Here is a 13,643-nt window from a genome sequence, read left to right as displayed (position 1 = left end):
TTTGAGGTTCTTCAAAAACTTAAAAAGTGGGCTATACTATATGATCCAGCAAATCCACTGCTGGGTATATACCTAAAAGAAAGGAAATCAATATATCAAAAAGATATCTGCACTCCTGTGCTTGTTCCAGCAATATTTATAACAGCTAAGACTAAGAAGCAACCTGTGCATCAACAGATGAATGGATAAAGAAAAATATGGTTCAAATATACAACAGAGTACAATTTAGCCATAAAAAAGAATGAGATCCTGTCACGTGCAATAATACGGATGAAACTAAAGATCATTATGTTAAGTGAAATAAGCCAGGCACAGAAAGACAAACATTGAAGGTTCTCATTTATTTCTGGGATCTAAAAATTAAAACAATTGAACACATGAACATAAAAAGTAGAAGGATGATCACCGAAGATTGAGAAGCATAGTGGAGGGCTGCTGAGGAGGTGAGGATGGTTAATGGGTATGAAAAAGAGGAAGAATGAGTAAAACCTACTATTTGATAGCATCGCAAGGTGACTATAGTCAATAATAACTGTATACTTTTAAATATCTAAAACTGTATAATTGGATTTCAATGCTAACAAGACTGGCTTATTTCATTACAACTCAATGAATAAATACTCGAGGAGATGGATAACCCATTCTTCATGATGTGCTTATTTCATTTTGCATGTCTATATCAAAACATCTGTGTACCCCATAAATATATATACCTACTATGTAACCACAAAAATTAAAAATAAAATATTTAAGAAATAATTTAAAATTTTAGTAATAATTGTTTTCTTGCCTAGGAGGCTACTTTTATGTGTTTGACCATATAATCAATCCTCATTATTTACAAATACTATAATTACAAATTTATCTACCTACTAAAATTGTTTTATAACCCTCAATCAATATTCACAGATATTTCATGGTCATTTGCAGTCATGCGCAGAGACATGAAAAATTTTAGTCACTAGAATGCATATTCCTGGTTGAAATCAAACAAGGTGACCTCTGCCTTCTTCTTTTAGCTTTCAAGCTCTAAATAAGCCCTTTATACAGTCTATGGAGTGTCACAATTTTGCATTTTTGTGCTTTACTTGGTCATTGTGCTGTTTAAAATGGCCTCGAACATAGTGTTGAAGTGCTGTCTAGTGTGTTCCTATGCACAAAAAGAAGCATTCGATTACAAAAAAAGTGTGTGTTACATAAACTAAATTCAAATGAGTTATAGTACTGTTGGCCATGAGTTTAACATTAATGAATTAGTAAAAGAATAGAAAATGTATTAATCTGTGCATGATGCTCTTTGGAAAATGCTGAAGTAACATCTATTCAATGTTATGAAGTATGGAAAAGATGAAAAAAATAGCTGAATTTGTGTGTTCATGAAATGATAGCTGATGATAAAATTTATAATTTTTTAAAATAATCAAGGTGTCAGCTTTCTTTTGAAAGTCGTGTTGGGTGGCAAGTTAGAAAAGTTATGTAGATCAGGAAGCTATAGAAGAGCTTTTAAAATACCTCTTAAATGTTTATACAGGAGAAGGATATGTGGAAGTGTAGTTTTCAACGCTAACAAGAACTGGCTTGTTTCATAAGGACACTGGCAAACAAACTTATAATGCAAATGATATTTCAGTTGACAAAAAATGTTGTAACCTTAGGGTTTCAGAAATCTCACCCTGCATTTTCTCTAGGAAAATAGTTCAATATTTACTAATTCAGTGTTCATGGCAAATTTGTAGACTGTAAATACTACATATAACAAGAGTCAATTGTACAAAATAAAATTCAATAAAATTGTGATGGTTCATTATGCCAAAATTTTCCATTAAAATCAGAAAAAGATGAATTATTTAGAAATCCCTGACCTAACACAGTAGGGGAAGAAAGAGAAAAACATACAATTATTACAAAGAAGACATCCAAGTTGTGATTATATGAAGAAGAAATTATATATCTGTAAATTCAAGAGTAATAAAAATGTACTATCATAAGAGAGTTCAGTAACTTTTTAGAATACAAAGTAAACACAAAATTCAATGTGACCTCTTCAATTAAGCAGTTATGTGTTAGTAAATGAAACAAAAGTAACATAACTAGGAATATCAATAGAAATGCAAATATAAATAACTTTAGCAAAATAAAGCTTCTTGTCATTAGCCAAAAGCTCTGCAAGTCTTTACTAATTCTTTTAGAAAAGAAATAACTTTAAATAATAGGTTGGCAGAAATGTCATGTAATGACAGAAAGACAACACTTAAAAATTAATTCTCAAATTTACAGCTATTTTAATTTTAAAATGTTAATACAATGATTGATATTCATATAAAATATCTCTGGGAAAATAAACAAGAATTACTATAAAAACTTAAAAATAAGGGCAATTCAGAGGGCTAGGATGTGGATAATCTCAATAGAACAAGAAAAAAAGCAAGACTATAATAATTTCATAAGTGTGATAATAGTAAGAATAAGACAAAGAAAGTAATTTGAAAATCTTCTATTTATTATTAAAGATATATTCATTTTGGAATGTCCATCATGCAGTTAACAGATTCCTCTATAGCTATATTTTTTTGCCTTTAGTCCAGGGTCTTATCCGGGCTTGAGCCAGACATCACATTTCTCTATGCCTTTTCAGTGGAGTCTGCCTTTTCTCTCATTACCTATTAATTTCTATATTTGGAGCCAATTCTAAGCCTTTCTCCCTCCCTGTTACAGATTTCAGAGCATTTGTCTGTGCATAAGATACCCTGATCCTCCCTCTGCTTTTCATTGGTACGGTCTTCTGTGTAAATTTTTAATACTGGTTCTCATTCACTGGATATTTCAGCACCTTGATAGCCTTCCTGTGATCCTAAGCCCATCCAGGATGGATTTAACTTCCAAAAAGATGATTTGCTTAACATCCTAGCTTTTTAATTCATTTTTCTCCCCATCTCCATTAAATATCTCCTCTTGTCAAAGAAAAATGACATCAGATGGAATTAAACAGGCAAGGAAGACTTCTGCAGCAGGGATTGAGACCAAGAAGGGAGAGAGAGTGTGCTCAAATCCTATGAAACAAAAGGCAGGAGAGTTTTTAAGCAGTGAGGTGAGCTAGTGGGGAAGTACTGAGGAATGTTGGACAGGGAAGGCATTGGTCAATGTGATTAGGCCATCTGTGATTGCTGATTGGCACTTAACAAAGGCAGGTTCTTGTCCTCATGCAGACACTGGGAAAAACGGTTTCTATCTTCCCAATTACATTTCAAAAGGATGGCTCCCATATCCCTGAGAAATACAATATTGGATTGCCAAACTGCTAGGGGCCGGGAAGAGATTTACATCTCAAAGAGGCAGAGAAAGAATTGAAACTGCATGTTTTCTAAAATAAATGCTCTAATAAAAGGAAGGTTAGGAACCTGTAGTTAGGAAGAAACCTGTCTAAATTTTCGTCAGGCTGAGGGAAAGGCTAATGTCACATTGCTCACACTGCTGTGACTATAGTTACACCTAAATTTATCTAAACTAATTGTGCACTAACCTTGTCTCTTAGTTCAGTGTGTTGGCACATGAAGAAGTGAAGGATACACAGACCAGAAACAGTTTATTTTAGGGAGGAGATAGACTGTGTTCCACACAAAACACAGCAGGGTCACACTATCCCTCAGAAGCACGCAGATGCCTTGTGCTTTCGTGATTTCCTTCTTGATTACTCCTCCCTCCTTAATACATGTACATTATAAGCCATCTCTCCCTAACTTTTCAACAAGAACAATGCAATATTAGTCAATTCCCACACTGCCATAAAAAACTACCCAAGACTGGATAATTTATGATAAAAAGACATTTAATTGGCTCATGGTTTTGCAGGCTGTAAGAATGCATGGCTAGGGAGACCTCAGGAAACTTACAATCCTGGCACAAGACAAAGGAGAAGCAGGCACATCCTAGGTGCCTAAAGCAGGAGGTAGGGAGGGAAGGGTGGTGCAACACACTTTTAAACAACCAGATCTCATGAGAACTCATTCACTAGCACAAGACCAGCAAGGGGGAAATCCGCCCCCATGATCCAATCACCTTACCCCAGGCCCCTCCTCCAGCATTGGGGATTACAATTTGACATGAGATTTGCAAGGAGACATAAATCCAACCATATCATTCTCCGCTGTCCCCTCCCAAATCTTATGTTCTCACATTGCAAAATGCAGTTACCCATTCTCGACAGTCTCCTAAGCCTTAACTCATTTCAGCATTAACTTAAAAGTTCACAGTCCAAAGTCTCTTCTGAGACAAGGGTAGTCCCTTCTGCCTATGAGCCTATAAAATCAAAAACGAGTTAGTTACTTTCAGTGTACAATGGGGGCATGGCATTGGCTACATACTCCCTTTCCAAAGGGAAGAAATCAGTGAAAATAAAGGTGCTAGAGGCCCCCATGCAAGCCTGACACTTGGCAGGGCAGTCATTGAATCTTAAAGTTCCAGAACAATCTCCTTTGACTCCATGTCTCACATCCAGGCTACACTCATGCAAGGGGTGGGTTCCCAAGGCCTCAGGAAGCTCCACCCCCATGGCTTTGCAGAGCTCAGCCCCCATGGCTACTCTCAAGGGCTGGTGTTGAGTCCCTGTGCTTCTCCAGGTGCATAGTGCAAGATGTCAGTGGATCTACCATTCTGGGGTCTGGAGGATGGTGGCCCTCTTCTCACAGCTCCACCAGGCAGTGCCCCAGTGTAGGGGCTCCAACCCCACTTTTTCCCTCCACACTCACCTAGTATATGTTTCCCCATGAAGACTCTGCATCTGCAGCAGACTTCTGCATGGACAGACATATGTTTCCATATATCCTTTGAAATCTAGGCAGAGGCTCCAAAACCTCAACTCTCGCTGTCCATGCACTCACAGACTTAACACCACGTAGAAGTCTTAGCAATTCCAGCTTGCACCCTCTGGAGCAGCAGCCTGGGAAATATCTGGAGCCCTTTTAGCCAAGGCTGGAGCTGAAGCAGCTGGGATGCAGGAAGCAGTGTCTCAAAGTTGCACAGGTTAGCCGGGTGGGGACATAAATCCAAACCATATCAGATGTTGCTCCCATTTAAACACTAATCAGCTTAAAGGTCAAGGAAGCCATTTCTGGTGGAGTAAAAGAGCTGGTTGAAGAGACGCTATATTTTCTTCACTCCCCTGTACTTTTGATTGGATTTTTACTTTGCTTTCAAAGTTGTTTATATATTTAAGAGGGACAAGTGGAGTCTGTGCTTTTAGTGTACCCATCACCTGAATACTGAATATCATACCCAATAGGGAATTTTTTAACCCTTTCCTCTCTTCCACACTCTCCCTGTTTGGAGTCTCTAATATCTATTATCCTACTCAACATGTCCACAAGTATCCTTCATTTAGTGTCCCACCCATCAGTGAGAACAAATAGTACTTGACAGTTTTTGAGTTCTTTCACTTAGGATAATGACCTCCAATTCCATCTATGTTGTTGCAAAAGACAATATTTCTCTCTTTTTTATAGCTGAATAGTATTCCATGGTATGTATATGCCACATTTTCTTTATCCAATCATCCATTGATAGATACTTAGGTTGATTCCATATCTTGGCTATTATACATGGTGCTGCAATAAACATAGAAGTGCAGGTATCTTTTTATATAATAATTATTTTCCCTTGGGGTATGTACACACCATAGTGGAATTGCTGAGTCAAATGGTCATTCTATTTTTAGTTCTTTGAGAAGTCTCCATACTGTCTCCCATAAAGATCTACTAATTTACATTCCTACCAACAGTGTTTAAGCATTCCTTTTTTTTGCACATCCTCTCCAACTTCTGTTGTTTTAACATTTTAATAATAGCCATTCTGACTGATGTAAGATGGTATCTCATTGTGGTTTTAACTTGCATTTCTCTGCTGATTCATGATGTTGAGCATGTATTCATGTTTGGTGGCTGCTTGTATGTCTTCTTTTGGAAAAAAAAAATCTGTTCATATCCTTTGCTCACTTTTTAATGGAGTTATTGTTTTTTTCTTGTTTTTATGGTGGTACCATGCTGTTTTGATTACTATAGCTTTGTAATACAATGTGAAATGAGGTAATATGATGACTTTGGCTTTGTTCTCTTTGTGTTGGATTGCTTTGGCTGTTCAGGCTCTTTTTTTGGCTTCTTATGGACTTTAGGATTGTTTTATCCTAATTCTATGAAAAATAACACTGATAATCTGATAGTGATTGCACTGAATCTGTAAATTGCCCTGAACAGTATAATAATTTTAGTGATATTTATTCTTCCAATTCATAAGCATGGAATATTTTTCCATTTGTTTGTACCATCTGTGATTTTTTTCAACAGTGTTTTGTAGTTACCCTTATAGAGATCTTTCACTTCCTAGGTTAAATGTATTCTTAGATATTTTATTTATTTTTTGTAGCTATTATAAATGAAATTGAGTACTTGATTTGGTTCTCAGCTTGATCATTGTTGGTGTATAGCAATGCTGCTGATTTTCATGTATTGATTTTGTATCCCTAAACTTTACTGAAGTCATTTATCAAATATAGGAGTCTTCTGGAGGAGTCTTTATACTTTTCTATAAGATAGTAAGATCATATCAGCAAACTAAGATACTTTGGCTTTCTTTTTTTCTAATTTGGATGCTTTTTTCCTCTTGCCTGATTGCTCTAGGTAGGACTTCCAGTACTATGTTGAATAGGAGTGGTGAAAGAAAACATCCTTGTCTTGTTCCAGTTCTCAGAGGGAAAGTTTTCCGTGTTCAGTATGATGTTGGTTGTGAGTTTGTCATATATGGCTTTTGTTATTTTGAGGAATGTTCCTTCAATGCTTAGTTTGTAGTAATGGCACTAACATAGGAAGTAGAATCCAGGCTTCATCCAGCATCATTATATGATTTCCAATTTTAGTTAAAATTGTTCCCTGCTGTAAAATGCCATCAAGGATAATGCTTGCACACTGTTTATGATCCCTAGAAAATGGATTCTTCCTAACTACAAAGTAGCAACTTTGCTAATCTTTAAGTATTATTCTTTTCCAGACTGTGACAAAGACATGCTGATCAACATTCTAACTCAGCGCTGCAATGCACAAAGGCTGATGATTGCAGAGGCATACAAGAGCATGTATGGCCGGGTAAGGTCACTTTATCTTGACCTATTTCTAGGGCAATCTCCTGAAAGACTCACAGAGAATCGGACTTATTTTTTTTTAATCTCAGATTGCAAGCCTCTCAGATACCATTGTATGTCAGAAACAGTTCATGCTCCTCAAACATGTTTCAGGGAATGAAATCTATATTATGAAACAAATATGCATGTGAAATATGTTCACACTCACAGTGACCAGTGACCACAAGTTCTTTCCCCAGAATCATTCAGTGTCCCCAAATGAAAAGTTTTGATAAACTTACATTGCCAGTGGGTCCAATTAGGCTTCAAGTGTTGTATTGGAAACGCCCCTGCCTAGAGCTGTAGGGAAGGCTTATAAAAAACTAATGATCACCAGGTCAAAAAATAACAGCTTTTCCTGCAATTCTCTGCAGGTCCTCACCTAATTCTCAACCAAAGTGAATTCTCTACTAGCTTTTCCTTTCACTGGCATGCAGCTATAGAGACCATTAAAAAAAGAATGGCAGTTTAAAAATAGTTTAAGGCAATACAACTATCCATAGTGTTTTAAAGTAATCACACTCTAATTTCAAAGCAACTACCATTAAAGACTCCCTGCTTGTGTTATGCATTTAAACCACAAATTCAGAACAAAAACTCTTCAGGCCAAAAGGGCAATTACCTCATCAGCTGAGGTTTATCCATAAAACACTAGCATAAACGTTTTCTGTAGAGTTACTCCGTGCAAATTTACTCCACCTCTAAATCCCAGTCTTTGAACAACTATAATTAATACATGAAATAAAAGATAGCCCTCAGCTTTAGATTGAGTTAATAATCTAAAAGCCAATTCCACTAGTGACATTAGTTGAATTAAGCCAAAATAGAAGAGCAGTTACACCTTCTTTTCCATACAAACTGTTACCTCAGCTTATGTCCCCCTGGCACCAGTACTAGATTTCTTTTGAAAGAGAATATAAAAACCATAAAAGTTGTATCATTGGTAATGTAACATTGTTTTAATATGCATAGCGCTATAAGAAATGTCATTTTTAAGTAACTTTTTTTTTGAGCCAAAGGTTTACATACATGTTTTCTTTTTATATATCAGGTTAAATTTAGCCTGAAAACGTTACTTTATCAAGCTCTACAAAAGTATGCTAAAGCAGAGTAAAATAATTTTAAATGAGTTACTTACACTCAAGGAATTTAAAATCTACTAAAGAATTTATACTCCAGTGAAGAACTTTTCACTATACATGTAAAGTCTCAGAGTTTGTTAAACCCTCGGTTTTGCTGAATAATTCATACCTCCTGGAAAACCGCAGCTGATACACTAAATTGCACCAGCTGGAAAACTGGAAGTCACCTTTGTCTCTCTCCTCTGAAATACCCTTGTCATTTACAATCAGTTATCAAGTTCTGTAAATTACTTCTCTTCTCACATTTCTCTCTTCAAACTCACTTACACAATCTTAATTTAGATCTTCATCATTTTGTGCCCAGACTAATGCTGAAACTCCTAACTGGTCCCGGCTACCCTTAGTCCCTTCCCACTCCGGTCTGTCCCCACACTGAAGCCAGAATGACTCAAGATCTACATTTTCACACATCACTTTGCCCCTTTAATCCTTGAATGTTTATTTCTCCCTACAAATATCCCTGTGTTCATGCATTACTCAGAAGTGTGGGGAATCCTCGGTCCTTAGTCATGTCGGGAGTAAGATAAGGGCCAAGTGACAATGCAGAGACAGCAGAAAGCTTTACTTGAAGGAAAATAGGAAGCAGAGTTTATTTAAAGAGACAGGACATTCTATATGAGGCCAACAAACATGAACAAATGCTCATCATCACTGGTCATTAGAGAAATGCAAATCAAAACCGCACTGAGATACCATCTCACACCAGTTAGAATGGCGATCATTAAAAAATCTGGAGACAACAGATGCTGGAGAGGATGTGGAGAAATAGGAACACTTTTACACTGTTGGTGGGAATGTAAATTAGTTCAACCATTGTAGAAGACAGTGTGGCAATTTCTCAAGGATCTAGAAATAGAAATACCATTTGACCCAGCAATTCCATTACTAGGTATATGCCAAAAGAACTATAAATCGTTCTACTGTAAAGACACATGCACACATATGTTCATTGCAGCACTGTGTACAATAGCAAAGACCTGGAACCAACCCAAATGCCCATCAATGATAGACTGGATAGGGAAAACGTGGTACATATACACCATGGAATATTATGCAGCCATCAAAAACGATGAGTTCACGTCCTTTGTAGGGACATGGATGAACCTGGAAACCATCATTCTCAGCAAACTGACACAAGAGCAGAAAATCAAACACCGCATGTTCTCAGTCATAGGTGGGTGTTGAACAATAAGAACACATAGACACAGGGAGAGGAGCATCACACACTGGGGGCAGTTGGGGGGGTAGGGGAGAGGCAGTGGGGGGTGGGAAGGGATAACATGGGGAGAAATGCCAGATATAGTATGCACCTAAAGTAAAAAAAATACATTTTAAAAATAAATAAATGAAAAGAGACAGGACATTTTGAAAGGTAAGGCAGAGCGAGCTGCTGAAAGAGCATGGGCCAGCAGCACCCCATGAGTCCTGCATTGGGTTTTATAGCATTGGATTTTTTCTAGATATTTCCCTGCCTGTCTTGAGTCTCTGCTTTTTTTTTTTTTTTAAATCTAGTTTTCCTGCTTCTGCCGTAAGCCTTTACCCTTTCCCTGCCTAGTTTCCACCAGGTCTGCGGGGCCCTCCCTTACTATTAGTCAGTGCAGGTGTTGGATGGGAATTCTACCTAATGGCTGCATTGCTCATCGCCGCCACCCCAGGAAGGCCACACAGCACTCACATTTATACTTGCTGTGCCTATGTATCTCTTATTCATTTCTCCTTTGCCTTTTTTTCTTCTTTCTGCTTTCAATTGACAAATTGTCTACCCACTCCTGCATTAGAGATGCTATTAATATGTAAATGGTGGGTGGTCCCTGGGGCCTGAGTCTTCCCAAGCTTTTCCTTTCTCAAGGGCTCCCCCACCTGCACAGGTCTAGCTATCTGCCTACTCTAACACATGGAAATAACCTAATGCCTCCCCAGGGCTCACAAAGCCTCGCTTGCTTTGTTTCTGCCCTCTGTCTTCATCCCTCTCCCCTTTCCTAACACCTTTCACCTGCAGCCAAATGGAACTGCTCTACTTGTAGTTCTTCACATTGACCACGCCTGCCCCTCGTCTCCAGTCCTGTTGCTGCATCTGTCTTCAATAACCTGACTTTGGTATCACATGCTGAACATCTATCATCCTTCCAGATACTGAACACAAGACCTCGCAGCCCCCCACCAGAACAAGTGCCACAGACCTCACTGCTAATACATCCTTTTATTTTCTTTTTTTTTAATTTAATTTTATTTTTATTGCATTTTAGGTTTTGGGGTACATTTGAAGAATACGCAAGATAGTTGCATAGGTACACACGTGGCAGTGTGATTTGCCGCCTTCTTCCCCATCACCTATATCTGGCATTTCTCCCCATGCTCTCCCTCCCCAACTCCCCACCCCGCACTGTCCCTCCCCTATTTCCCCCCCAACAGACCCCAGTGTGTAGTGCTCCCCTCCCTGTGTCCATGTAACACATCCTTTTTGTAACTTCCTCACGGTAATGACACATCTGTGAGCTTGTTTGTATCTGTTTCACTTTACCATGGTCTAAATCCTTGAGAGCTGGGATGATTCTTGTTCATCCTAGAGCTTACCACAAATTTCTGTCTAGCAAACCAAGATTGCTTAATTCATGTTATTGAATGACATCGTGAAGGCACATCTAGCTGCAACTCCTGCAATAACACGCAGGCATGCCTTGGCTGTTCTGGGCAGCCTGTCACACTCACCCTCTGCTCTGACGAGCTGTTTCTTGCCTGGTTCCAAGAGGTCCTTGTGTATAATGCTACCATGGCCCTTGCCATATTGAGTTTTGCTGGTTCACTTTTACATCTTGCCAACAACACTGTAATCTCCCGGAAAACCAGGGACTATATTATTTGCTGCTCTCCCTCCAGAGCTCAGCTCAGGTCTGGCATAAAAGAGGCGTTTTGTTTACAGAATCAGTGCATCTAAGAAATTGTATTGTGCCTATTTGCTTTTTTTTTTAAAGAAAAGGAAAAACACCCTTTCATTATCCACTCTGTAGTTAAAATGAATCCATACCAATTGCCTAGATTTCTCTGTTCTCTCATCCTTGCCCTGGCTGCTACCAGGTAAATATCACTGACCATCAGTAAGATCTTCTTGACATCTACTTCTGCTTACATTTAGGACTAGGTGTATCTCTGTGGTGAGAATGTATACATTAGCCCCCACGCTAATCAAATGATATTTTTAATTTATATTAACAAGAATACTCAAGAGTTGAAAGCACTATTTTCTGAGTGCTGAGTGAAGTGAAATTCTCAGCATGCTCCATAAACACTTCTTCCTTGACATTTTACATTGGTGCAGAGTGGCTGAATTTCATCAGCTTTGCCTTACCTATTGCAGAAACTAATCCCTAGACTCAACTAAAAATCCACTTGGAATTCCGCTGATTGACATATTTATCAGTATAATTCATGAGGTCACTTCCAACCTTCCACACCAAAGCAAGTGCTAGCTAAAAGCAATGCAGTGGAAGAGAACAATGGAATTCCCTTGCAGATGGGGAGAAGGACACACAGTGATTCTTGAAGGAGTTTAAATTCAGCATTGATGAACTACATGTTCTCAGTTTTCACCTAAAACAGGGACTATCTACTCTAACATATGCTGGTGTCTGTCATTCATTTAGCCCGCACTGTTGGTTAAGCAATTTAGCACCGGGGCTCACTTGCCCAAAGGTAAAACTTGAACCAAGGTTATGTGACTCTTACACTGTCTCTTCCACGGTTTCTCAGTAATGCCCGCTGTTCTCAATGGAGCAAACACTGACTTAGAAGAGCAGATATTAGCACTGTTAATCACCTCACGTCTTTCCAGGTTTTGCTCAATTGTCGACTACTCGAGGGGGACTAATCTAAAGTTGTCACTCACTCTAAGGCTTATGCTGGAGCTCCAGATACCCCTCAGCTGACCATAGGAGGAAGCCCAGGGCAACCTATCTTGTAATAGTCTTAGCCAATCTTGCTCTGTCGCCCAAGCTGGAGTGCAATGGTGCCATCGCAGCTCACTGCAACTTCTGCTTCCTGGTTCAAGCAATTCTCCTGCCTCAGCCTCCTGAGTAGCTGGGATTACAGGAGCGTGCCACTATGCCCAGCTAATTTTTGTATTTTGGTAGAGATGGGGATTCTCCATGTTGGCAAGGCTGGTCTTGAACTCCTGACCTCAGCTGATCACTCACCTCAGCCTCCCAAAGTCCTGGGGTTACAGGTGTGAGCTACCATGCCCAGCTGTTGTTCTTACTCTACCACCAGGAAATTGACTTGTCCCATTCCAGTAGCTGTAACTTCAGGTTTGTTTGTTTGTTGTTTGTTTGTTTGTTTCTATCATTTCCAACTTACACCTAGAACTTTTATGTTGAATGATCAGGTACAAGAGGGATAAAGCCATTTTCATACAGTTTCCAGAAAGCTATGATGCCCCACACATAGTGTTCCCAAAAGAATGATCCTTATCCTTATGATCTATGATGATGAGATTCCAGAGAGAATCCAACCTACTGAACCAGAATTGAATTTGAATTCCTCTGCTCACTTTTGATGAGGCTACCACCCAGCGAGGAGATCAACCAGGACACCTTGAAGTTGGTGTTGTAACCGCCCAGTGGGTTCCCTTTGCCCACTCACAAGCCAGAGCCAATTTATCAAGACAGTGGCATGTAAACAGAGAGAGTTTAATTCACACAGAGCCAGTGTACAGGGGACTGGCATTCTGCTGTTATTCAAATCAGTCTTTCTGAAAACCTGGGGACTGGGGTTTTTAAGGATAATTTGGTGGGAAGGGAGTCAGAAAGTGCGGAGTGCTGACTGCTTGGTTCAGATATGAAATCACAGGGAGTGAAAGCCGTCCTATTCACTGAATTAGCTTACTGCTGGGTGGGGACCACAAGACCAGCTAATCCACTGAGCACAGGGTCTGCAAAATATCTCAAGCACCTAAGCTTGGTTTTATAATAGTGATGATATCCCAAGGAACAAGTTAGGGAGGCTCAGAATGGTGCAGCCTCCAGCTGCAAGACTCCTAAGCCATAATTTCTAATCTCGTAGCTAATTTGTTAGTCTTGCAAAGGCATTCTAGGGGATTTGTTTTAGAAAAGGGATATCTTTGTTTCAAAGTTAAACTGTAAGATAAGTTCCTCCCAAAGTTCGTTCAGCAGATGCCCAGGAATTAACAAGGACAGCTAGGCAGTTAGAAGCAAGATGGAGTCAGTTAGGCCGGATTTCTTTCACCATAATCATTGTCTCAGTTGTAAGTTTTGCAAAGGTGGTTTCAGTATTAAGAGAGAGAAGCATCACACTCAGAAAAGGTCAGCGTGAAATTCCAAATT

General features: G+C 39.0%; 1 protein-coding gene across 1 annotated transcript in view; it reads left to right on the top strand.

Annotated features, from left to right (window-relative positions):
* ANXA10 (annexin A10) overlaps nucleotides 1-13,643 on the top strand; it is a 92,477-nt gene that overhangs the window by 36,391 nt on the left and 42,443 nt on the right. The window contains exon 3 of the mRNA XM_003938715.4: nucleotides 7,036-7,130. Coding sequence (XP_003938764.1) covers nucleotides 7,036-7,130 — 95 coding nt within the window. The remainder of the gene's footprint in view (nucleotides 1-7,035; nucleotides 7,131-13,643) is intronic.

Source organism: Saimiri boliviensis, chromosome 3 (genome assembly GCF_048565385.1).
Source record: "Saimiri boliviensis isolate mSaiBol1 chromosome 3, mSaiBol1.pri, whole genome shotgun sequence".
NCBI lineage: Eukaryota > Metazoa > Chordata > Mammalia > Primates > Cebidae > Saimiri > Saimiri boliviensis.
Note: the sequence above shows the minus strand (reverse complement) of the source record. Positions and strands in the feature narration are given on the sequence as shown.